This window comes from Zalophus californianus, chromosome 2 (assembly GCF_009762305.2).
Source record: "Zalophus californianus isolate mZalCal1 chromosome 2, mZalCal1.pri.v2, whole genome shotgun sequence".
In the NCBI taxonomy this organism is placed as follows: Eukaryota; Metazoa; Chordata; class Mammalia; order Carnivora; family Otariidae; genus Zalophus; species Zalophus californianus.
Window position 1 is genome coordinate 44,494,417 of NC_045596.1, and position 24,485 is coordinate 44,518,901.

At 40.9% G+C, this 24,485-nt stretch overlaps 1 protein-coding gene across 14 annotated transcripts in view; it reads left to right on the forward strand.

Moving 5' to 3' along the window:
* CRACD (capping protein inhibiting regulator of actin dynamics) overlaps positions 1–24,485 on the forward strand; it is a 258,544-nt gene that overhangs the window by 194,642 nt on the left and 39,417 nt on the right. For 13 of the 14 annotated variants that reach the window (XM_027597477.1, XM_027597476.1, XM_027597475.1 and 10 more), the window contains one exon: positions 10,426–10,597. In XM_027597477.1, coding sequence (XP_027453278.1) covers positions 10,426–10,597 — 172 coding nt within the window. Of the gene's footprint in view, positions 1–10,425; positions 10,598–11,990; positions 12,109–24,485 lie in introns of all 14 variants that reach the window. The other variant, XM_027597484.1, reaches the window with a different exon arrangement.

Sequence of the window (24,485 nt, forward strand, 5' to 3'; positions counted from 1 at the left end):
CCAGTTGAGGACGGCTAATGGCCCAGCTTTGTAGGAATGTAGGTTTGTGTCACCTTACCAGGCAAAGAACCATAGCCAGTTGAGTTCCTTGCCAAGGATAAAAGGAATGTGGAATGGGTAGTGGCACAAGATGGCTACAAAGGTTACATAAGAAGACCACATACACGTATTCATGTAAATATACATATACATATACATATAAAGAGAGCTATGATCACATGACCAGTTGTTAAAACAAGGACTCATAAGGGCATTTCTTCCTTATTTTGTTATGAATATGGTTGTATATATATTAACCAAATATTTTTCTTTTCTTCCGTCTTCTCTCCTTATCCTTTAATGTCAGATATATTAATAATAGCATTATACCTCAGTATATAAGTTATAGGAGAAGTGTGAATATTACTCAAGGACTTTGCATCCTCTTCTGGGGAGCAGGTTAGTGTGTTTTCAAATGTATGTGGGATATTTGTATCACAGTGGAAGTATGACTTTGTTATATTGACTTTATTTGGAGATTAAATATGATTAAAAGAGATGTGTATAAGGGGCCAGGTTGACATAGGATGGAGTGTGATGATAATTTTTTTTAAAGATTTTATTTGTTTGTTTAGAGAGTGCGTGTGCAAACAGAGGGGGGCAGGGGGAGAGGAAGAGAAAATCTCAAGCAGACTCAGCGCTCTGTGGGGTCCATCTCACGACCCTGAGATCACGACCTGAGCTGAAATCAAGAGTCAGACACTTAACCAACTGAGCCACCCAGTGCCCTGGAGCATGATGATCATTTTGATGTGTCAGCTTGGCTAGGCCATAGTCCCCAGTTATTTAATCAAACACAAATACTGTTTAATTGAACTGTTGCTGTGAAGGTGTTTTGTAGATGTAATGAAAGTCCATAATTCATTGACTTTAAATAGGGGAGATTATTAAAGATAATCTGAGTAGGCCTGAATCAATAAATTGAAAGGCCTTGGAGCACCTGGGTGGCTCAGTTGGTTAAGCGTCTGACTCTTGATTTCAGCTCAGGTCATGATCTCATGGTCATGAAATTGAGCCCCACATTGGGCTCTGCACTGGGCGTGGAGCCTGCTTGGGATTCTCTTTCTCCCTCTCAATAGATAGAAAGATAGAGAGAAAGTCCCCTTAAAAAGAGGACTGAAGGGCGCCTGGGTGGCTCAGTCGTTAAGCGTCTGCCTTCAGCTCAGGTCATGATCTCAGGGTCCTGGGATCAAGCCCCACATCAGGCTCCCTGCTCGGCGGGAAGCCTGCTTCTCCCTCTCCCACTCCCCCTGCATGTGTTCCCTCTCTCGCTGTCTCTCTCTCTGTCAAATAAATAAATAAAATCTTTAAAAAAAAAAAAAAAAAGAGGACTGAAGCTTCCCTGAGAGCAGAAATTCCATCTGTGCATAGCAGCTTCAGTCGGTGCTCATGAATTCTTGCCTAACCTTCCTGAGGACTTGCCCTGTGCATTTCAGACTTGCTTAGCCAGCCACCACCTGGTGTAAGCCAATTCCTTGCAGTAAATCCTTTAATATATCTTACACACACACATACACACATTTCTACCTCTATCTCCTACTGGTTCTGTTTCTCTGATTAAACCCTCATCAATACAGCCTCCGATGTCCCTAAAGCTTTTGTCCTACTGCACTAAATTTGCAGGGTAAGGTAGCAGGCAGCTCCCCCTGCCAATATTTCCCACTCAAAGTCAGCCTGATTTTTTATTCACAGCACTCTCTGAAACTCAAGTGGCACAATTTGGCAGTGAAAACAACCAGCACCCACACATTTTCTAGCATGTGGGAGAAATGTGGCCAGACACTGAGACTTCACATTAGCAATCATGTCTGCCTCTGTTACTATTTCTAAATATTATTTGGTGTTGCTTGTGAATTGTTTTAAGACATGTCAAAGGGGGTTCTGAGAGAAATCAATGGTAAAAACAGAAAACCGAAAAATTGATGTGGTTTTGAAAAATAGTGGGCCCAAGAAACCTGCCAAGTCATTGTCATTTTAACTGATACATCTTTGCCTAGATCTGGGTTAAGTACACCCATAATTCAGTAGGTTTTGCTTAGGTATTTACAGTCCGTGCTGCTATAATGTGACCTCTACATTGCCCCAAATCAACATGCTGTGCAAAATCATAAAACGAAAACCAAGTCTAATGGGAAAAATGGGATATTAACACAACACACAAAAAATTATCAATGACATATTTTAAAAGAATAAGAACCTAATAAAAATAGTAGCAGTTTTCCACATATTAAATGGTAATGAAATACATAAGTACTACAGTAACTATGGCAAAGCCTTGAAAAAGCCCTGCAGTTTGCTTGTGGACTGGTGCGTTGGAAGGTATGTGGCTTGTGAGCTCTTGCGAGGTAGAGGAAGGCAGGCTATCCGAAATTGGACAGACAGCTGCAATACATGTGTAACACACGCGGCAGTCTGGGGTAACTGGTAGATATTTGAGGTGTGTGCGTGTGTGCATTTTGCTACATACCTCACTTCAACTGGGTGCACTAGTCTGCATTCACCTAGTGTTTCTCATGGATGAGATACCATAGATCAGTCACACTGGAACACATTTGCATTGTCAAAACAAGTGTGATTACAGGACTGACTGTACTACATAAAGAGATCACCATCTTTTATCTATTTTCAAAAATCTCAAAAATTCTTTGGAAGTTTGGCACAGGTTTATTTTTTAGCAAAACTTAAGGTGAATATAGATGTTTTCCAGGAATCCTGCATTTGATGGTAAAGTGCTGTCACAGACCCCACTGAGATCTAAATACACCTTTATACAATCTGAAAAATTCTGATTTCCAAAACACATCTACCCGTAAGGGGAGAGGGAAGAGTAGAAGCATATTACTGAGTGCAGGCGGCATGGCGGGTGCTGTGGATGTAGAACAAACAAGGTGCAGTACCTGTCCCCAGGGCCCTTGCAGTCTGGGAGCTGTAGCGTGCTCTGTGGTACTGTAGTAGATGTCTGTGCACGCACAAACGGAGAACCCAGGAGGGAGTCATTCTTTCGGGCCAGAGTGTTTAAGGACAGCTGTCCAGGGAACATGTCACCTGGAATGTGTTTGGGGGAACAGCTAGGAGTTCTCTGGGCAAAGGCAGGAAGATATTCCAGGTAGAAGTACATGAGTGAAGGTGTGAAAGCACAGAGTCACAGAAGATCCAAAGTGACTGCTTTAGTATCACACCACTATAATGTGGTCTATTAGTTGGCTAAGGCTGCCTAACAAAGTACTACAGAATGGGGAACTTAAACTACACACTTTGTTGGCTCATGATTATGGAGGCTAGCAGTCTAAGATCAAGGTTTCACTGTTGCTGCTGAGGCTTCTTTCCTTGGCTTGTAAATGGCCATCTTGTCCTTGTGCCCTCACAGGGTCCTCCCTTATGTGTGTCTGTCCCAGTCTCTTTTTACAAGGACACTAGTCACATTGGAATACAGCCTACCTGATGAGCTCATTTTACCTGAATTACCTCTTTAAAGACTCTGTCTCCAAATACAGTCCTATTCTGAGGTACTTGGGGGTTAGGACTTTAACATACGAGTTTTGAGGGGACACAGTTCAGCAGTTCAGTTCATAACCCATGGTGTGGCACAGAAGTGTGAGCAAAAGCACACGGAAGCCAGAGGCGGGTGTGGTCAGTTATTGCCTGGGTTGGTGACTTGGGAAAACTTCAAGGACATAGGTCTTGAAGGATGAATAGAAGTTCATCAGGTTGAGAAGGAAGAAGATGATGTTTCTGTCTGAGGAAACAGCAAATCTTTAGGCCTGCCTCAGAGGTCTAGAACATATACCATAGCCCGTCCACGTGCGTGTGCAGGACCTGGCATTCCCTGATATGGGCTGGTCACCACACTCTCTGCTTGTGCCCCTGACTTGTGAATGCCAGTCACCACCACCCTTGGGCCTCTCACCATTTGTTCCAGGGACCCCTGCCCCCTTCTAAAAGAGTATTATTGATCCTGTCTCTTCATTTTCTGAATCAACACAACAGCAAATATCTGCCACCCTCTGTGCTTCCCCAGGAAAGGAGACAATACTTCCTTCCTTCCTCATGTAACTTGACAGCCACCATGATACCCCTTCCCTCCTCTCTGGAAGTGGGATCTCAGTCCTTAGTCTTTTTATGACATGGCACCAGAGAGTGCGGCCTACCTGACACGTTGCCAAATGTACTGGGATTACTGGATGTGGTAAAAATGTGATAGCCACCGAGTGCTTGTGGATTACTGTGCTTCTAGGAATCTTTTTTTTTTTTTTCTAAGAGAGGGAGAGACAGAGAATCTTAAGCTGTCTCCATGCCCAGCGTGGGAACCCAATGTGGGGCTCAGTCTCACAACCCTTAGATCATGACCTGAGCCGAAATCAAGAGTCGGATGCTAAACTGACTGAGCCACCCAGGTCCCCCTCCAGTAATCTTTTTTAACTGAACAGTTTCTTCTCAAAAGTACTCTGATGTTCCAGAGCTAAGGAAAATGTAGTGAAATTACCTTTTTTTTTAAAAAGATTTTATTTATTTATTTGACAGAGACAGCGAGAGAGGGAACACAAGCAGCGGGAGTGGGAGAGGGAGAAGCAGGCTTCCCATGGAGCAGGGAGCCTGATGCGGGGCTTGATCCCAGGACCCTGGGATCATGACCTGAGCCGGAGGCAGACGCTTAATGACTGAGCCACCCAGGCGCCCCTACCTTTAAATTAAATTACAGGATTCAGACAGTTGCGGTGTACTGTGTCCTAATATATGCTATTTACATGCATGCTTGAAATCAGAACTTGATGTAAACATTAGGTTTATTTAACCAAAATGTTTCAGTCATCTCATTAGAGTTTACTGAACAGTGTACTCTGGATTGTAGGGGAGATGTGTATACGAAATATATGGTACCTAAAGAAAATAAAAGATTTCTGAAAGAGGGGTGCCTGGCTGGCTTAGTCAGTACAGCATGCGACTCTGGATCTCAGGTTGTAAGTTTGAGCCCCATGTTGGGTGTGGCGGTGACTTAAAAATAAAATTAAATTAAAAAAAGCTTTTTGAAAGAAATAAGTGATTCCCACGGTCTGTTCAGAGGGGGACTAGTCATGACAGATATCAGAAAGTCAACTCTGGGAAGCACCACATATTCCCTGCTCTTTTGGAAAGTGATAATGATGTCAGCATATTAAAGACTCTCAAAGGTCTCATAGTAAAGAAACATATTTAACCTTATTTTACCTGGATTCTCAAATGCACTGGCCTTTGAATAAGAACCTGGCACCAACCATAGAGCACATTCTGAGAAACCCCAGACCAAGACATTTGTGATGCTTAAAATGAACTACCATAGGGAAATTCTGTTTCTCATTTGGAAGCATACCATATAAATCCAGTGCAGATAAATTGTACACTTTTATTATTTTAGGTTTAGAAATGAAAATGTTAAGAATTGCGTCTTTACGACAAATGGAAAATGAATCAGATTTGCTTGACTTACGCAGTGATTTTTAATTTTTAGGATCTTCTACATAAACTAGCAATTATGATGATGCAGCCATCAAATGGCATGTAATTATATCCATGACATAATGGATAATGTGCACCCTTTTAAATGAAAAAAAATTCCCTAAAGTAATTATTGGACGATGAAAATAAATTAATTCAGTACTTAAAGAATGAAAATTACTGTGATCCCTGAAGCAGTCTATATGCATATATAGGTTCTTTCATGTGAAAAATTGCAACAGAAAATTGCTGAAATATTAAGACAATATAGCACCCACTGCCTTTTCTACTATAAATTCAGTCTTACCACTTAAGATGGTAAATTTCCAGAGAGGCTGGTAAGCAGATGTTTCATGGCTATTAAAAGTTGGATCAGGATTTGGGCCAAGTACTCTTTGTCTCTGGGGCCCACACACTTAACCCCTAACTAGAGCTGCAGCCGGTAAAAACAAATTTAGTAGGAATAACCTTTCTTCCTTCTCCCTCCCCTTTTCCCCCTACTGTCCCAACCACCCAAGGAAAGTAGATTGGTGTTATAAAATTCTAAAACACCATCTTAAATATGCTAATGTTGGAGATGACTTTGCTAAACTACACATACTTCTAATGTATGGCAGTTGTATCTTGGAATATTTCATATTACCATTGCAGAAGTGCTCTGTTTTACTACATTGCTAAAACTGCTTTGATCTTTTAGACCCCATCTGTATAAAAATATTCACAGTAAGGGTCGGTGTTACCTCTGAAGAAGATAGCTGCTAGTGAGTTATCATGCACTTAATCCAGTTGATTCCATGGAGACAAGGCAGCCCCCAAATCATAAACTGATTATAAAATAGTTTATTTACTGGGTTTTTGTAGACCCATGCTCAGGTTTTCATAATGGTTGTTGTGCCATAGCATTGCAAATGTTTCATAAAATTTAGCTACTTGCCTTTTTTTTTTTTTTAAAGATTTTATTTATTTATTTATTTGACAGATAGTGAGAGCAGGAACACAAGCAGGGGGAGTGGGAGAGGGAGAAGCAGGCTTCCCGCAGAGCAGGGAGCCCGATGCGGGGCTTAATCCCAGGACCTGAGCGGAAGACAGACGAAGGCAGACGCTTAACAACTGAGCCACCCAGGCGCCCCTAAATAAAATCTTTAAAAAAAAAAATGTTCCAAGAGACAATGTTCATAATAGCAAAAAACTGAAAACAATCTAAATATCCACCAGCAGGAAAAGACATAAGTAAATTATAGTATATTCACTTTCTGATGGCTGAGAAATATTCCATTGTATTTATAAACAATGAATATAATTAGTAGTCTTTGAAGACCATCAAAGAACATCAGGCAAGTGTTAAAAGAGCTGACCTTATATAAAATGAGTTAATTAAAAATTTTAAATTAAAGAAATTCTCTAAGATGCTACAGGTATCATTACATTGTATAACTGGTCTTTGGCACTAATGAAATAAATGAATATTTTCTGTGTGACTGTCCAAAGCTCAAAATATGTAACTGACACCTGATTTCTAGATTCGGCAGCATTATTATAAATGGTCAAACACTAATTTGTACTACATTTCACTTATTTCTGAGGTGAAACTCTTCCTTTTTCCTTTTATATTGATTGCCTTTTTCCCACTGCAGAAGTATCTAATCCCTAATTCTCTAATCAGAAATATTCTAAAAGACCATAGCAAAATTCTAAAAGTTTCAATTATGGCATCATTATCCCTGGTCTGGACCCACAAATCTAGCTTTTAAGCTAGGTAGAGAATTTTAGATTATGTCAGAATTTATTGATGGGGAAAAAATCATCACTTGCTCTGAAGTCAAGGTGGGTTTGGTGGTGTTCAATTGAGCTGGAATGAAGGGAGTTAACTATAATTAAAGATAAATTATGGGGAGCCTGGGTAGCTCAGTTGGTTAAGCATCTGCCTTTGGCTCAGGTCATGATCCCAGGGTCCTGGGATTGAGCCCCGCATCGGGCCCCCTGCTCGGCGGGGAGCCTACTTCTCCCTCTCCCTTTGCTGCTCCCCCTGCTTGTGGGCTCTCTCTCTCTCTCTGGCAAATAAATAAAATCTTTTTTTTTTTAAAGTAACTACTAAAAACATACAAACATTCTTAAATCAAACCCTCCAATTTGTTTTGTTTTTACCATTAAGTGCTATGATTTAAATTGTATTGCACACACTTCCTATCTTTTTTTATTTAAATTCAATTTGCCAGCATATAGTACATCATTAATTTCAGATGTAGTGTTCAGTAATTCATCAGTTGCATATAACACCCAGTGCTCATCACATCACGTACCCTCCTTAATGCCCATCACTCAGCTGCCCCATCCCCCCACCCACCTCCCTTTCCGCAACCCTCAGCTTGTTTCCCATAGTCAAGAGTCTCTCATGGTTTGTCTTCGTCTCTGATAACTTCCCAGTTTTCCCTCCTTTCTCCTATGATCCTCTTCACTATTCCTTATATTCCACATATGAGTGAAATCATATAATTGTCTTTCTCTGATTGACTTATTTCACTTAGCATAATACCCTCCAGTTCCAACCACGTCGATGTAAATGGTAGGTATTCATCCTTTCTGATGGCTGAGAAATATTCCATTGTATTTATAAACAACATCTTTATCCATCCCTCTTTTTAAGGACATCTCAGTTCCTTCCACAGTTTGGCTAAAGTGGCAGGATACAAAATCAATGTACAGAAATCAGTTGCATTTCCATACACTAACAATGTGACTGAAGAAAGAGAAATTAAGGAATCGATCCCATTTACAATTGCACCAAAAACCATAGGATACCAAGAATAAACCTAACCAAAGAGGTAAAGGATCTATACTCTAAAAACTACAGAACACTTATGAAAGAAATTGAGGAAGATACAAAAAGATGGAAAAACATTACATGGTCATGGATTGGAAGAATATAGTTAAAATGTCTATGCTACCCAGAGCAATCTATACATTCAATGCAATCCCTGTCAAAATACCATCGACATTTTTCACAGAGCTGAAACAAATAATCCTAAAATTTGTATGGAACCAGAAAAGACCCCAAATAACCAGAGGAGTGTTGAAAAAGAAAACCAAATCACAATGCCTGACTTCAAGCTATATTACAAAGCTGTGATCATCAAGACTGCATGGTACTGTCTTTTAAATAATAAACACAGTGAAAAGAATTTAACTCTGGCTTAAGGACTGCATGCCTAGCACAAAGCCTTATTGATAGGAGGCATCTGATATACCAAGTGACCTTTCCTCTTAAGTGTGATAGAATACATTGTTGTTTCAGGGACCACTGAAGTTTAAAGGCCTCTTTGCATCTATAGTAAGGATCCCAGGCTGTTGTCTTTTTGTGATTGATCACTGTTCTCTTTCTTAATATCTTACATCACAGTTCAGGGGCAAAGTGGTTTAAACTACTTCTTCCGCACTTCAGACTCTGTCCCAGAAAGGCTAGAACTGAAATCACCAGAAGAAATGAGATGACTACCTTACACATCTTTAACCTCATTTTTATACCCATATTTCTCCGTAGACTCTGGCCAGCGGAGGTCCAGGGGTTCTAATACTCAGATGGGGACTCATACCTGTGTGTCTTTTGCAGGTACTTTTCCATATACCTTGTGAGCTTTCATCTTTTCTTTTTCCTCAGAGCTCTTGACTCCAGCTTCAAAGATACATTTCCCATGACATAGACAAGTTGGTTCATCTCTCTATGCCTCAGGTTCCTCATCTGTAATACGAGGGTGTTAATAGTATCAACCTCATAGGGTCATTGTGAGGATTAACTGAATTAATATTTGGACAGTTCTTAAAGCAGTAGTGCATAGTAAGGATTAAGTAATTAAAAAGGGGGGGCGCCTGGGTGGCTCAGTCTGTTAAGCATCTGCCTTCGATCATGACCCCCCCCGTTCATGGGAAGCCCGCTTCTCCTGCTCCTTCCCGTTCATGCTCTGCCTCGCTCGCTCTCTCGCTCTCTCTCAAATAAATAAATAAAATCTTTAAAAAAATAAACGAATAAATAAATAAAATTTAAAAAGATTGACCACTGGTAACTGGTTTCTTAAAGAAAAGGAAGGATCTGAAAAGATGCTTCTTCTGGTTCGGGGTGATATATGCTTTCTTTCCTGAGGTAGGAACGGAGTGATATGAATGAATTTGGGGTTGAAGAAGCAGAACTGAATGGTATTACCTAAAATATCTGTCGGAAATGCTGGCCCTGAGCCTGGGTCCTGACTGGATGAAGTAATATATGGAAAAATGTTCATAGCAACTCCTTTGGGGCTCTTCATAGTAGATTTTAAAAGGAGACGGGAGAAATAAACTGGAAATATATAGCGGTGGAGGGAATTGGGGGCAAAGCTTATGCCAAGAGTTAGCAGTTATCTTCTGTATCTAACAAAGGCTAAAACAGGGTGATTCTCTGTGGAGAATACACACACATACACACACACACACACACACACACACACATAAATAGAAAGTTACATATGTAAAGGTATATAAATTTTTTTAAGCACCTGTCTGACTTAGGTGTTTTCTCAGCTTCTGTGGAGAAGGGCACCGGCCATCTGCTTTGTTAAAGAAAGCAGGCGCCACCTTTGTGTGGCATGTGCAGGGGGTGCTGTGCAGCCACCATGAAGCTCGGAACCCCTCTGTGTCACCCCAGGTGCTTCTTGGGAACCCAGTGGCAGGAGACTTCCTGTGCCCTTGGTGTGTCTCTGCCTGACTGTGCCCAGCCAGGGGCTGGCCCTGACATTCCTGGCACAGGGCTTGGTCGCTTATTCACTCTGATGGCCGCCCTTTGCCCCAGCTCCCTTGGCCAGAGGCAGCTCAGTTGTAATTTGCTCTCAGGCTCAGAGGTGCAGCCCTGTCAAACTGCAGTGTGTAAGTTTATCTTGTAATCCACAGACAAGAAGAAAGGAGGTAAATTCCAGCCTTTTAAGAAGTTGTTTGGCAGAAGGAAAAAGAAAGACGCTTTGTGGTCCCAGGAGGCGTCAGCAGGGAATAAGAATCACTCTCCGCAGAGTGTCAGCAATGGGAACTTCTCTTCAGATGAGGAGACCTTGGAAGACAATCTGAGGTAACAATTCATACTTTTACCCCCGCCCCAGATCTTTGGCAGAGTCCCAAGTGGGGAATGGGATCCCAGAGGAGGCGAGCATGGAATCTCTGGGAAGGCGGAAGACTTGGGGTTCTTTGTGCATTCTATGTGGAGAAGGCACCTTGGGGAATTGGTAGTGAGCCTGGCCTCATTTTCCAGGAGAGCACAGGGATCTGTGCCTTCATTTTGCTGCCCTCACTGGTGGTAGAGGCAGCACCCCACTGGTTTGGTTCAACAAGTTCGCCTGGATAGCAGGAGACTGCATTCCCGTGTCCTGTTGCTTGGCAAAGAGAGAGTGGTCATAGATTAGTATGTACATCCACGTCGAGAACGTACACTGCTCAGGCACAGAGTGGTCACCCTTCATACCTCTGGCAATCTCCAGCAACTTCTGGAAACTGTCAAGGGGCTTTTAACTTCTGCTCTTTGTTTTCTTTTTCTTTTCTTTAAAAATTTATTTATTTGAGAGAGCGTGAGCATGCAAGCACAAGCAGGGGGAGGGGCAGAGGGAGAGGGAGAGGGAGAGACAGAATCGCAAGCAGGCTCCCGCTGAGTGTAGAACCGACTGGGCACTCAATCCCACGACCCCGGGATCACCCCCTGAGCCGAAACCAAGAGCCGGATGCTTCACAAACCAAGCCTCCCAGGCGCCCCTGCTCTGTTTTCAGTGTTTCTCCATCTCTCCCCCACCTTTTTCTTCACCCCTCCCCTTTCTCTTTCCCTCTCTCCCTCCTTCCCTTCTTCATCTTCTCCCTCTCCCCCTCTCTTTAACTTCTTAGAGCACAGGCACTAAATCTGGCCATGACAGTGTCAAGAACTCAGAAAAGCAGGGTCAGGAGGTACTTTCTCACCTGAGTGCTGGGAACTGAAGTTGGAGTCAGAGGTGATTAAACTCTGCTACTGGCAGCTTGGAAGTCAGCTCCTCTGAGAAGCCTTTTCCTACCACCTGATCTGATTTGTTTACCCTTGCTCGCATTCCCCGAGCATCACGCACCTGGCTCCAGCAAAGGACTTGTCACTTTCTATGGAAATTACTGATTTGCTTGTCTCTCTCATTTGACTGCCAGTTCCATGAAGTCAGGGACCAGGTTTTATTCAGCCCCACATTAGGTGCTCAAAAAATGTTTCCTGTGACTTGCCCTAATACATGTGGAAGGAACGGATGATGTAGTCTGTGATATATTTACTGTGATTCAAAGACAGACATGAACAAAAACATCCTCCGTGTTGTATGTCAGTAAGTAAATTCTAATACACACTACAGTTGAGCACAGCCTACAAAATTCTTAGGCAAGCAGGGGACATTCATCTTGGCAGTGCTCAGAGACAGCATTTGTGGGTCCCAACTAATACTGACTCTTTTCCTCGACAGGCCTGTGTTTGTTTTCCATTATCTTTAGTAAGAAAACTATCGAATTTAACTGAAGGAAATTATTTCACTGAAAGGAGAACACAGCTAGCACTGACCTCACCCAGTTGTTGGAATGCCAGTACGTACTGATATGTGCTTGAGTATTGTTCAGAATGAAATGTTTTGATTTTACTTCAGTTTCTTCAGTTGTAAAACAGGAATGTGAACCTTTTTTTTGCCTCACAGCATCAGAATGAGGTGTAGGTGCTAAAGTGTGGCCAGCTAGTAGTTTAAGGCAAAATGAGGTTGAGTCTAGAAAGTTCTCTGTGAAAACACAACCTGTCCTTTTTATGATTTTGCCAAGTCCCTGATTTCTTACTGAATGACTTGGGATTTTTAGAGGAGCCTGGATCCTGGGAGTTCTCCTGTCATTTAAGTTCTATTCCATCTATCCCCTTAGAGTTTTCCTTGGGTTTTAAGTTGTACAAAGCCTTGGAATTCCATATTGGTTCAAACAGCTGCATTTTTTTTTAAAGATTTTATTTATTTATTTGACAGAGAGACAGTGAGAGAGGGAACACAAGCAGAGGGAGTGGGAGAGGAAGAAGCAGACTCCCAGCTGAGCTGGGAGCCCAACGCAGGGCTCGATCCCAGGACCCCAGGATCCCAGGATCATGACCTGAGCTGAAGGCAGACGCTTAACGACTGAGCCATGCAGGTGCCCCCAAACAGCTACATTTTTATAAAATACAGATAACGTCCTCTGTTCTTATTATTGGCTTTTGTTGATAAACCTATATTTATGAGACATACACTATATTTTAATTATTTAACAGTCATTCTTATAATAAAGGAAGCTGGAAGGTTACATTTTGGGTGAAGAGTTTTTTAAAATGTCTCTCTAAATATTTTTTAAATTAAAAAGACAAGAAAACAGGAGTCATTTAAAATATACATTCCCCTTTGCTTCTTGGAAATTGACAATTGCAGAATAACTCCACCTGCAAAGTAAATACTATATCCATTGCTTACCTTGCTTACGGTATAGCTGAGTTTCTGATTATTCGCCCTCTTTACAGACAGAGAAAATGAAAGTTGTTTCCAACACTTCTTTTTTTCACTGAAGTATAATTAACACGTTTCCAACAATTTTTATTTTCAGTTTACTGCTCAATTAATAATCATGTTACTTTAGATTGTGTAATGATTCACAAAATTTCTGTGCATTTTATTTGGTGTCTCCAAAATGGACAGCTCTCACTAAAACACAAAACTCAAAATTCTGCTAGCATGGTCTTGGGTGGAGGTTCCAAGGAGGCAAATTTCAGCCCAGGGTGAGGGAGAATTTCCTAAATACTAGAGCTGCCTAAAGCTGGGGAGGTTGGGTATGTGCCAGCAGGGGTTTGGACTGATGAAGGGGAAATTCTGCACTGGGTGAGAATTTAAAGGAGTTGAACTTTAACATGCTGTCAAACTCCAAGAATCTGTAATTCTAGAAATGTCTCCACGGCCAAAAATAGCTCATTATTGATCTGTTCCTTCTGCCTGAAATTTCTCATTTCCTTTGGGCTGTTCTTTCTCTAAATTAGAAGCCTTTATTTCTCCTAGGCTGCTGCTTTTAAATTATACATGCCTGTGGGGAAAGCAAAATAGTAAAACATGGTCAGTTTTTAACAATTTATTGTGACTTCCTTTATTTATTAAATACAACTAAAATTGTGTTTCCCAAAATGTGTTAAGTTTAAAAAGAGGGAGAGGGTCAACTTGGCAAATAGGTTTGGGAAATTCTTGGCCAAAACAAATAGGATCCTTTACATAGGACTTTTCAGACCTTTTACTATACTAATGTGCTCTGGGAATCTCTGAGAAGGGGGATGTAGTATGGAACATTTCCAAGACTCCTTTAACCACAAACCTTTTTTTTCACAGAGAATATCCAATGGCGTATATTAAAGCTATTGCTTATTGAACTTAATGCAATGTGTTTTGCATAGGTGAACTCATAATATTCACATGCTCTGAGATTCACATTATTATCCCCATGCTCACCCCATGCTCACCCTTTTTTTTTCAGAAATTGAGATTTAAAAAGATTGAGATATAATGGACATATACCATTAGTTTCAGGTGTATAACCTAATGGTTCAGTATTTGTATCTACTGTAAGATGATCACCACAATAAGTCTTGTTACCATCTATCACCATACAAAGTTACAAAAAGAATTTTCTCTTGTGTTGACAACTTTTAAGATTTATCCTCTTAGCATCTTTCAAATATATAATACAAATAATATATACAATACATAGAACAATATATACAGTACAATACAAATAATAGTATTATTAACTGTAGTCACCATGCTGTGTATTACATCCCCATGACTTATTTTATAACTGGAAATTTTTGCCCCTTCACCCATTTCACCCACCCTTCAACCCCTCCCTGCTGGCAACCATCAGTCTGTTTCTGTATTTATTAGTTTTGTTTTGCATATTCATTTCTTTTAAGTTTTAGATGCCACATATAAGTGAGATCATATGGTATTTGTCTTTCCCTCTCTGACTTAGCATAATACCCTCAAGGTCTGTCCATTATCACAAATGGCAAGATTTCATTCTTTTTTAGGGCTGAATTGTATTCGTGTGTGTGTGTGTGTGTGAGAGAGAGAGAGAGAGAGAGAGAGAGAGAGAGAGAGAGAGAGACATCTTTATTCATTCATCCATTGATGGACATTTAGGTTGTTTCTATATCTTGGCTAGTGTAAATAATGCTGCAGTGAACAAAGGGTGCATTATCTTTTCAAATTAGTGTTTTTGTTTTCTTCAGATAAATACCAGTAGTGGGGATGCCTGGGTGGCTCAGTTGGTTAAGCTTATGCCTTCGGCTCAGGTCATGATCCCAGGGTCCTGGGATTGAGCCCCATATCAGACTCCCTGCAGCGGGGAGTCTGCTTCTCCCTCTGCCTCTGCCCCCCACTCATGCTCACTCTCCTTTCTCTCTCTCAAATATCTTTTTTAAAAATAAAAAAAAAAAAATACCAGTAGTGGAATTGCTAGACCACATGGTAGTTCTATTTTTAAATTTTTGAGGAACCTCTATACTGTTTTCCATGGTGGCTACACCAATTTATATTTTGACCAATAGTGCACAAGGATTTCCCTTTTCTCCACATCCTTGCCAACACTTGTTATTTCTTGTTTTTTTGGTGATGGCCATTCTAACATTCATACCTCATTGTGGTTTTGATTTGCATTTACCTGGTTAGTGTTGGTGAGCATCTTTTTATGTGCCTGATGGCCATCTATATGTCTTCTTTGGGGAAATGTTTAGATCCTCTGCCCATTTTTCAAACTGTTTTTCTGTTATGGAGTTATATGAGTTCTTTATATATTCTGGGTATTAACCCCTTTTCAGATATATGATTTGCAAATATCTTCTCCCAATCAGTAGGTTGCTTTTTCATATTGTTGATGGTTACCTTTGCTGTGCAGAAGCTTTTTAGTTTGATATAGTCCCACTTGTTTATTTTTGCTTTTGTTGAACTTGCCTTTGGAGTCAGATCTAAAAAATCATCACCGAGACTGATGTCAGTGAGCTTATTGCCTATGTTTTCTTCTAGTTTTATGGTTTCAGGTCTTACATTAAACTCTTTAATCCATTTTGAGTTATTTTTGTACATGGTATAAGATAGTAGTCTAATTTCATTCTTCTGCATGGGGCTGTCTAGTTTTTCTATACCATTTATTGAAGAGACTATCCTTCTCCCATTGTATATTCTTGCCTCCTTTGTTGTAAACTAATTGACCATTTATGTAGGTGTTTATTTCTGGACTTTCTATGCTATAACATTGATCCATATGTCTGTTTTTATGCTGATACCATACTGTTTTGATTACATGTGGTTTGAAATCAGGGATTGTGATACCTCCAACTTTGTTCTTGTTTCTCAAGATTATTTTGGCTATTTGGGATCTTTTGTGGTTCCATAGAACGTTTAGGAATGTTTGTTCTATTTCTGTGGAAAATTCCATTGGAATTTTGATAGGGATTACATTAAATCTGTAGGTTTGGGTAGTATGGACATTTTAATAATTCTTCCAGTCCATGAGCACAGAATATCATTATGTTTGTGTCTTCTTCACTTTCTTTTATCAATGTCTTATTATTTTCAGTGTACAGGTCTTTCACCTCCTTAGTTAAATTTATTCTTGAGGGGAGGGGCACCTGGATGCCTCAGTTGGTTAAGCCTCTGCCTTCCACTCAGGTCATGATCTCGGGGTCCTGGGATCGAGCCCTGCATCAGGCTCCCTGCTTAACTGGGAGTCTGCTTCTTCCTCTCCCTCTCCCTGTGTGTGCTCTGTCTCTCTCTCAAATGGATAAATACATCTTTAAAAAAAAATTATTCCTGGGTATCTTTTTTTTTTTGATGCAATTGTAAATGGGAATGTTTTCTTAATTCTCTTTCTGATAGTTCATTGTTGGTGTATAAAAATGTAACAGATTTTTGTATATTGATTTTGTATCCCGCAACTTTACTGAATTCATTTATTAATTCTAACAGTTTTTTGTTTTTTTTGGTAGAGTCTTTAGGGTTTTCTATATATTAAATCATATCCACAAATCATGATAGTTTTACTTCTTCCTTTCCAATTTGAATGCCTTTTATTTAGTTTTCTTGCCTAATTGCTCTGGCTGGGACTTTCAGTATGATGCTGAATAAAAGTGACAAGAGTGGGCATTCTTGTCTTGTTCCTGACACTATTGCCATTTCAAAGATAAGAAAACTAAGGCTAGAGAGTGACTTGCTGGTAAATTGCTGAGGCAGTATTTAGGCAGTAAAGAGTTCATTCTTAACTATCCACTATTCTGCCTCTCAAGAGGCTGTAGCCTTACCGGAGAGTTAGTCACATGGTCCTGAGTTGTTCTACTGGTTCTGGGTCACCAGACTTGGGTGTCTTCCTGCCTTAGCTGCCTTCCTGAGGCTCTGCTGCTCACTAGGACTCCACTTGTCCTGCTTCTAGTTTCTTTCTACCTCACACCCAGCATTTACTATATCATCTCAGCTCCAGCTCCTTATAGTAAGTGCTAGCTATAAGCACATTCAGAACTGAAGGGGCTTCAGGGAGGGTAAGCTCATTCTGGGACTGGGGCAGTCAAGAAAATGTTCAGGAATGAGGAGGCCTTGAACTGGCTCCAAGTGATGGACAAGACTTGGAATGGTTGATGGGCAAGGCATAAACATTTCAGATCTGGAATGGCATGAGCAGACTTACATGTAAGAATGAATGTGGCAAATAGAATAGGAGGGAACTTTCCAAGTCACTCTGTGTGGCCAGTGTTACTTTAAAACCACAACCAGGCAAAAGCATCACAAAAAAGAGAACTACAGACCAGTATCCCTTATGAATATAGACATAAAAATCCTCAGCAAAATCCTAGCAAACTGAATCCAGCAGCACATAAAAAGGATTCTACATGATGATCAAGCAGGATTTACCCCCAGAGAACAAGGTTAGTTTAACATACAAAATCAATCAATGTAATATACCATATTAATAAAATAAAGGACATAGACACATGATCATCTCAATAGATGCAGAAAAAACATTTGACAAAATCCAACACACTCTCATGATAAAAACTCTCAAAACTAGGACTAACATGGAACCTCTTTAACTTAAGGAAGGACAGCTACAAAAAATTCACAGCTAGTATCATACTCAATGGTAAAAGAAGGATGTGTTCCTATTAAGATCTGGAACAAGACAAGGATGTTCATTCAGTACTGTACTGTAGATTATAGCTAGGATAATTAGGCAAGAAAAAGAAATAAAAGGCATCATTCTTAGAAAGGAAGAACTAGGGGCACCTGGGTTGCTCAGTTGGTTAAGCATCCTACTCTTGATTTCAGTTCAGGTCATGATCTCAGGGTCATGGGATCAAGTCCCGCATTAGGCTCTGTGCTCAGTGTGGAGTCTGCTTGAGATTCTCTCTTTTCCTCTGCCCATTCCCGCATTCTCACTCTCTCTTAAATAAATAAAGAAAATCTTTAAAAAGAAGAAGAAGAAGTAAAACTATTCACAGATGCCATGATCTTATATATAGAAAATCCTAAGGAATCTACAAGAAACTTACTAGGCTAATAATCAAGGTTGAACAAGGTTGCAGAATACAAGATTGGAGTTTTTTTGTGTTTCAGTTGTATTTCAGTACGCTAGAAATGAACAATCTGAAAATGAACTTAGGAAAACAAGTCCATTTACAATAGCATCAAAAGGAATAAAATACTTAGTAATAAATTTAATAAAAGAAACACAAGGGGTGCCTGGCTGGCTCAGTCAGAAGAGCATGCAATTCTTGATTTCAGGGTTGTTAGTTTGAGCCCCCTGTTGGGTGTAGAGGTTACTAAAAAGAAAATAAATAAAAAAAAGTAAAAAAATAAAAAACACAAGATTTGTACACTGAAAACAACAAAATACCATTGAGAGCATTTAAAAAGATCTAAACAGATGGAAAGACATCCCCATTCATGGATTAGAAAACAATATTGTTGAGATGGCAGTTCCCTCAAATTGATCTACAGATTCAGTGCAATTCTTATCAAAGTCACAACTGACGTTTTTACAGAAATTGGCTAGCAGCTTCTAAAATTCATATGGAAATGCAAGGGACCCCAAATAACCAAAACTATTTTGGAGGTCTCACACTTCTCAAGTTTAAAACTTACTACAAAGCTACAGTAGCCTATATCGTGTGGGACTGGCATAAGGGTATATAGATCAATGGAATTTAAATGAGAGTACAAATGTAAACACTCATATTTGTGGTCAACTGATCGTTACCACATGTGCCAAGCAATTCAATGGGTAAAGAATAGTCTTTTTCAACAAATGGCCCTGGGACAGTTGAATAGCCATGTGCCACAGAATGAAGTTGGACTCCTTTCTTACACCATTCACAAAAGTGAATTCAAAATCGATTACAGACCTAAATGTAAAAGCTAAAACTGTAAAATTCTTAAACAAAAACAAAGGAGTCAATCTTCATAATTAAGGTAGTGATTTCTTAGGTACCAAAAGCATAGGCGACAAAAGAAAAAAATTGGTAAATTGGACTTCATCAAAACTAACTTTTGTGCTACAAACAATACCATCAAGAAAATGAAAACACAGGGCACCTGGGTGGCTCAGTTGGTTAAGTGTCTGCATTTGGCTCAGGTCATGGTCCCAGGGTCCTGGGATTGAGTCCCACATTGGGCTGCCTGCTCAGCGGGAAGCCTGCTTCTCCCCTTCCCTCTGCCTGCCACTTTCCCCTGCTTGTGCTCTCTCTGTCTCTGTGAAATAAATAAATAAAATCTTAAAAAAAAAAATGAAAAGACAATCCACAGAATGGAAGAAAACATCTGCAAATCATACATCTGATAAGAGACATATTCAGAATAGGTAAAGAACTATTATAACTCAGTAATAAGATGACCAAAACAATTTTAAATAGATAAACTATTTGAATACACATTTCTCCAAAGAAGATATTAAAAGATCCATTAACATATGAAAAAATACTTGTTCAACATCATATCATTAGTTATCCAGGAAATGCAAATCAAAACCACAATGAGATATCACTTCATGGCCATTAGGAAGGCTATAATAATAATTAAAAAAAAGGCAGTAACGTGTTGGTGAAAATGTAGAGAAATTGGAACCCTCATACATTGTTGATGGTAATGTAAAATGTTACAGCCATCATTTGACAGTTCCTCAAAATGTTAAACATGGAGTAACCATATGACCCAGCAATTCCAATCCTAGATATATACCCAAGAGAAATGAAAACACATGTCCCCACAAAAACCTGTACACAAATGTTCATAGCAGCATTATTCATGATAGCCAAAGAGTTGAAACAATCCAAGAGTCCATCAAAAGATGAATGGATAGGGGTGCCTGGCTGGCTCAGTCAGCAGAGCATGTGGACTTTTGCTCTTGGGGTCTTGAGTTCCAGTCCCATGTTGGCATCCATACCGACTTAAAAAAAAAGATGAATGGATAAATACAATGGGTTGTATATCTATACAATGGAATATTATTTGGGAATAAAAAGGAATGAAATACTGATACGTGGCATGATATGGATAAACTTTGAAAACATTATGCTAAGTGAAAGAAGGAAGTTAGAAAATACCACCTGATTCCATTTATATGAAAGACTCAAATAGGCAAATTCATGGAGACAGAAAGATTAGTGGTTGCCAGGCATGGGGTGGGTTGGGGGAGTGACTGTTAATGGGTATGGAGTTTCTTTGGGGGATGATCAGAAACTAAACTTAGGTGGTGGTGGTGATGATAGTTGCCCAATTCCTTGAATATACTAAAAATCATTGAAATGTACCCTTTGAAAGGATGGATTTATGACATGTGAATTATATCTCTAAGATTTTGTTTCAAAGTAATGGATGTGGCATTGATGAGGTCGTATCTGGCTGAGGGGATAAGTTCATATTGGCAGGGGAGATTCAGGGCTTATTCTCCTCTTCTAAATTCCCAAAATAGGAGGTAGAAATGTGGGGGAGAACAGAAAAGGGTAATTTTGAAGTTAGGACATCACTGCAGACTAGAGCAGGCTGGTTGGAAGGAGAGGCAGCAGTGCCCATTTGCTTGAGGGTGTTGAGTGCCCAGGACGGAGGGACGCATTTGGCTTGAAGGGACAGAGGACCTGGGGAGAAGCTGCAGGTCATGTTTGAGACTGCCTATTGGAATGGTTGCCTGTGGCTTTTAGGATATGTAGAGTTGTTCCTTTGGCCACACACGTGTGGATCTATAAGAAAGGTGATAGTATAGACATCAAGGGAATGGGTTCCATCAAAAAGGACTGCCCCACACAAGTCACCATGACAAGACTGTTAGTGTCTACAACGTTACCCAGAATGCTGTAGGTCCTGTTGGACAAGATCCTTGCCAAGAGAATTTATGTTTTGTATTGAGCATATTAAGCCCTCTAATAGCCAAGATAGCTTCCTGAAACGTGTGAAGGAAAGTGATCAGAAAAAGAAGGAAGCAAAAGAGAAAGGTCCTTGGGTTCAAGTGCCAGCCTGCTCCTCCCAGAAAAGCACACTTTTTTAGAACCAGCAGAAAGGGGCCTGAGCTGCTAGAATCCATTCCTTTGAATTCATGGCAGGATAGATGCTTTTAAAAAAAAAAAAAAAAAAAAAGAGACATCTGGACTGTAAAAAGAAGAAAAAATTGCCGGTGATTGACCCCATGCAGCCCCTCTGCACACACATACACACAAAAGGAAATATAAATCCTACTCTCTACTTACACCCTTATTTAGTAGTCACACACACACACTCACACACACACGTGTTAAAAGTCTAAGGTAATTTTTAGTTCTGATCCAATACTTTCACTTTATAGATGGAGACACTGAGACTTGAAGAGATCACAGTGCGGTGCTGTTAGTGTTAGAAGTGTGACAGAATCCAAGTCAGCTGATTTTGCATGTGGCCGGCCTTTTGTCTGGAACAACCCCATCCCCCATCTCCACTTGCTTCACCCAACTCATTACTCTTTTATCCTTCATTTTTCTTCACAAATGTGCCTTCCTCGGGGAATAAGCTTACTCTGCCTCCCTCAGCCTAGATCAGGCCTCCCTGCCATTGTTCTCACAGTTTACCCTTCCATAAGGGTAGGCCTGCATGGGTATTCATTGTATTTCCAACCTCTAGAACTGTGCCTAGCACTTAGCAGGCATTCAGATTATTCATATACTGAATGTGCAAATACTGCTCTTTTTTGCCATACTGACTCTTCCCACTCTATGTTCAGTGTTCATGTACTTCATCCTTTAGTTTCCCACCACGGTAAAGAGGCTCACTGTTCTCCTGAGCCACTGACACAGTGTAGTAAGACAACATGTCATCGGTGGGATTGCCATGGAGCTTGGGCTCCCTGGTACCCTTGTGGTACCTTAGATCACTCGGCCTTGCTGCTTTTCAGAAGGTGAAGTCAGAAAAGACTTAGTGACTTGAGCATTTATACTCTACCCTTAGGAACCTGGGATGTGCTGATTGAACAGGGACTAGAAAAGAGGCACAAGACCGTTCAATGCATGAAATTTAGGCACTAAGCCAGAGAACGAGTGGAGCCAGGTGGAGTAAGTATAGAGGGGATGGAGGTTGATGGATCTGCAGTTCTTGTTGACACAGCGTGTGGGAGAGCAACAGAGCGGGAGTCAGGGTCTCTTGTGCATGCGGTTTCTTTCACTCCTGAGCTCTGTGATCTTGACCAAGCCAGCCCCTTCATCTGTGAAATGGATATGCTCTCTCCCCAGCTTATTATGAGGACCAAAAAACCCACATGTGATATTCCCACTATCTGCTATAAAAGAGCAGTTTACAAATGCAGGGTAGTATTATTACTGAGATAAAGAGGGTGTTGGTACTAGTTTTCTATTTCCAGAGCATAGACCAAGACTAAATTGATTCAGAAATGGTGACTAGAGAGGTTTCTGAAAAGGTCTTTCTTCAGGAGGAGCAACTGAGTTGTGGAAACAGACCACATGCAAACCTTACAGAACTTTACGGGCAGGTTAGACGATTGCTCGTCCTATGCGATGGAGACACAGGATTGAGCTCAGAGGCTGGAGTAAATGACCCTTTGACTTCCAGTTCTAAGAGGGTGTGTTTTAAGATTCCAAAATTCCCTCCTCTTCCTTGAATTTTTTTTGACCTATCCTGTTTCTGTTGTAATTATTAGGTGATTGGTACTCCATAGCCTGTGGAGCACCATATATTTTCATAGGATACCAAAGTCTGGCATGTGCCTTCAAGATGCCACACAAAATAGAATCTGACTCCAGTCTCTTCCAGCAACTCTAGTTTGTCTGATGAGGATACTTAATTGCTCTTTAGCATTTCATTTGAATGAGACTCACGGATCTATTTAGAAGAAAACTGCTGATCAATTGCAATTGCCCCTGTTGTCATGGCAACAAGCTGCAATGGGACTATAATTATATTTCCTTATTCCTGAAGTGAATCCCAAATCATTGCTATGGTAATTACCCAATATCTGTGGTCCCAAATTACATGATGCTTATCCAAAAAAGACAAAGGATAAGGAGTAGGGGGGCTGGCCTGAGATGTGTGAACAGTGCAGCTGCAGAAAGCCTTCTCCTTTTATGGGTGTGGAGAATTTCCCTGTGTAGGCTCACGCTCCGAGGTTAGATGTTGGCAGTGATCTTAGGATGTGCCTCGTGTGTAGAGTAGTGGCTAGAAGGCTGCATCATCCTGTAGGATGATTTCAGCTGTAACAAAAAACACAACTAGTGTCTTCAACAGTAAAGAAATAGATTATCTGCCGTACCTGAGAGTCTGGAGGCCCAGGGCTTAGGCATCCCAGTAGCATGGGGAACAGCATCCCTGGCTGTCAGGCAGCGTCACACACCACCAAGAAAGAAAGTCAACCCTCTTGCAAGAGAAGCAGAATCAAAACACCAGAGTGCTTTTCAGAGGCGTTGTCCATCTGGGTGGGCTAAGTTGGAAAGAAGAATCAAGACACAGCATCAGAAGCATGGTGCAGTGGCTGTTTTTGGTAATCAGCTGTCAGCATCCAGTTTCCTTTCCCAATAGTTGTTTTTTTTTTCCATGTCATCAAGTTTGCCTCTGTGTGTGCCTCTCATAAGACATAGTGCCTGCTCCTAGGACAGAAGCCAAAGGGCCCGATCCTCCACTTTCCCCCAAGTGCAGCCTTGCATGAGCATGGGACCCACCTGGCCAGTTGGTCTTTCTCTCCTGGACTTTGATGTGGCCGGTGCTCAAGGATGTAGGGACCACGGCTGTGGCTGTGCCCATAAGCAGGCTCTTCCCACGGCGCAGCGGCTGCTGTGCCTCCCAGTGCCCGCACCTCTGCAGTTCCACTCATGTCTTTTTCAGGCTTGGACTCTAGCTTCCTTGGTTCTTCAAGCCCCCACTCTTCTTCCAGTAAATTTTCTTTCAGTCGAGTAGGACAGAGTTAGTTTCCGTTGCTTGCATCTGACAGAGCATGAATCCAGGAAAACTCGGTGAGAGAGAGAGAGGGTTTGACACAGAAGGGGGGAAGCAGAGCCTGGAGCACTTCCCTGATCTGAATAGAAAAGGAGGCCCAGAAGAAGCCTTTTCAGATGATGCATGTCCTTCTCACTCACCCACCCATTGACAGAGGCCCACCACTATGCACAGGCCTGCCGTACCTGAAAAATGCCCATGGTGTGAAAATCTTCCTCCTCCTCCCATCAGCATGTTTGCCTCAAGCTTTCCATTCCCTCAGTGACCTACCCATCTGGGAAACGGACTCTTCCTACAGGATTAATCATTTACTCTTCCACTGAAAAAATTTACGTATTTTATTGTATGAAGTTCTATGGGAGAAACAAAGGTAACAGGCGTGATCTCTGCCCTCATGCAGCTCCTCGTACTGTGGTGGATTTAAGAGGACGCCATTATTGTTGGAATCATGGCTGTGTGGCACTTTAC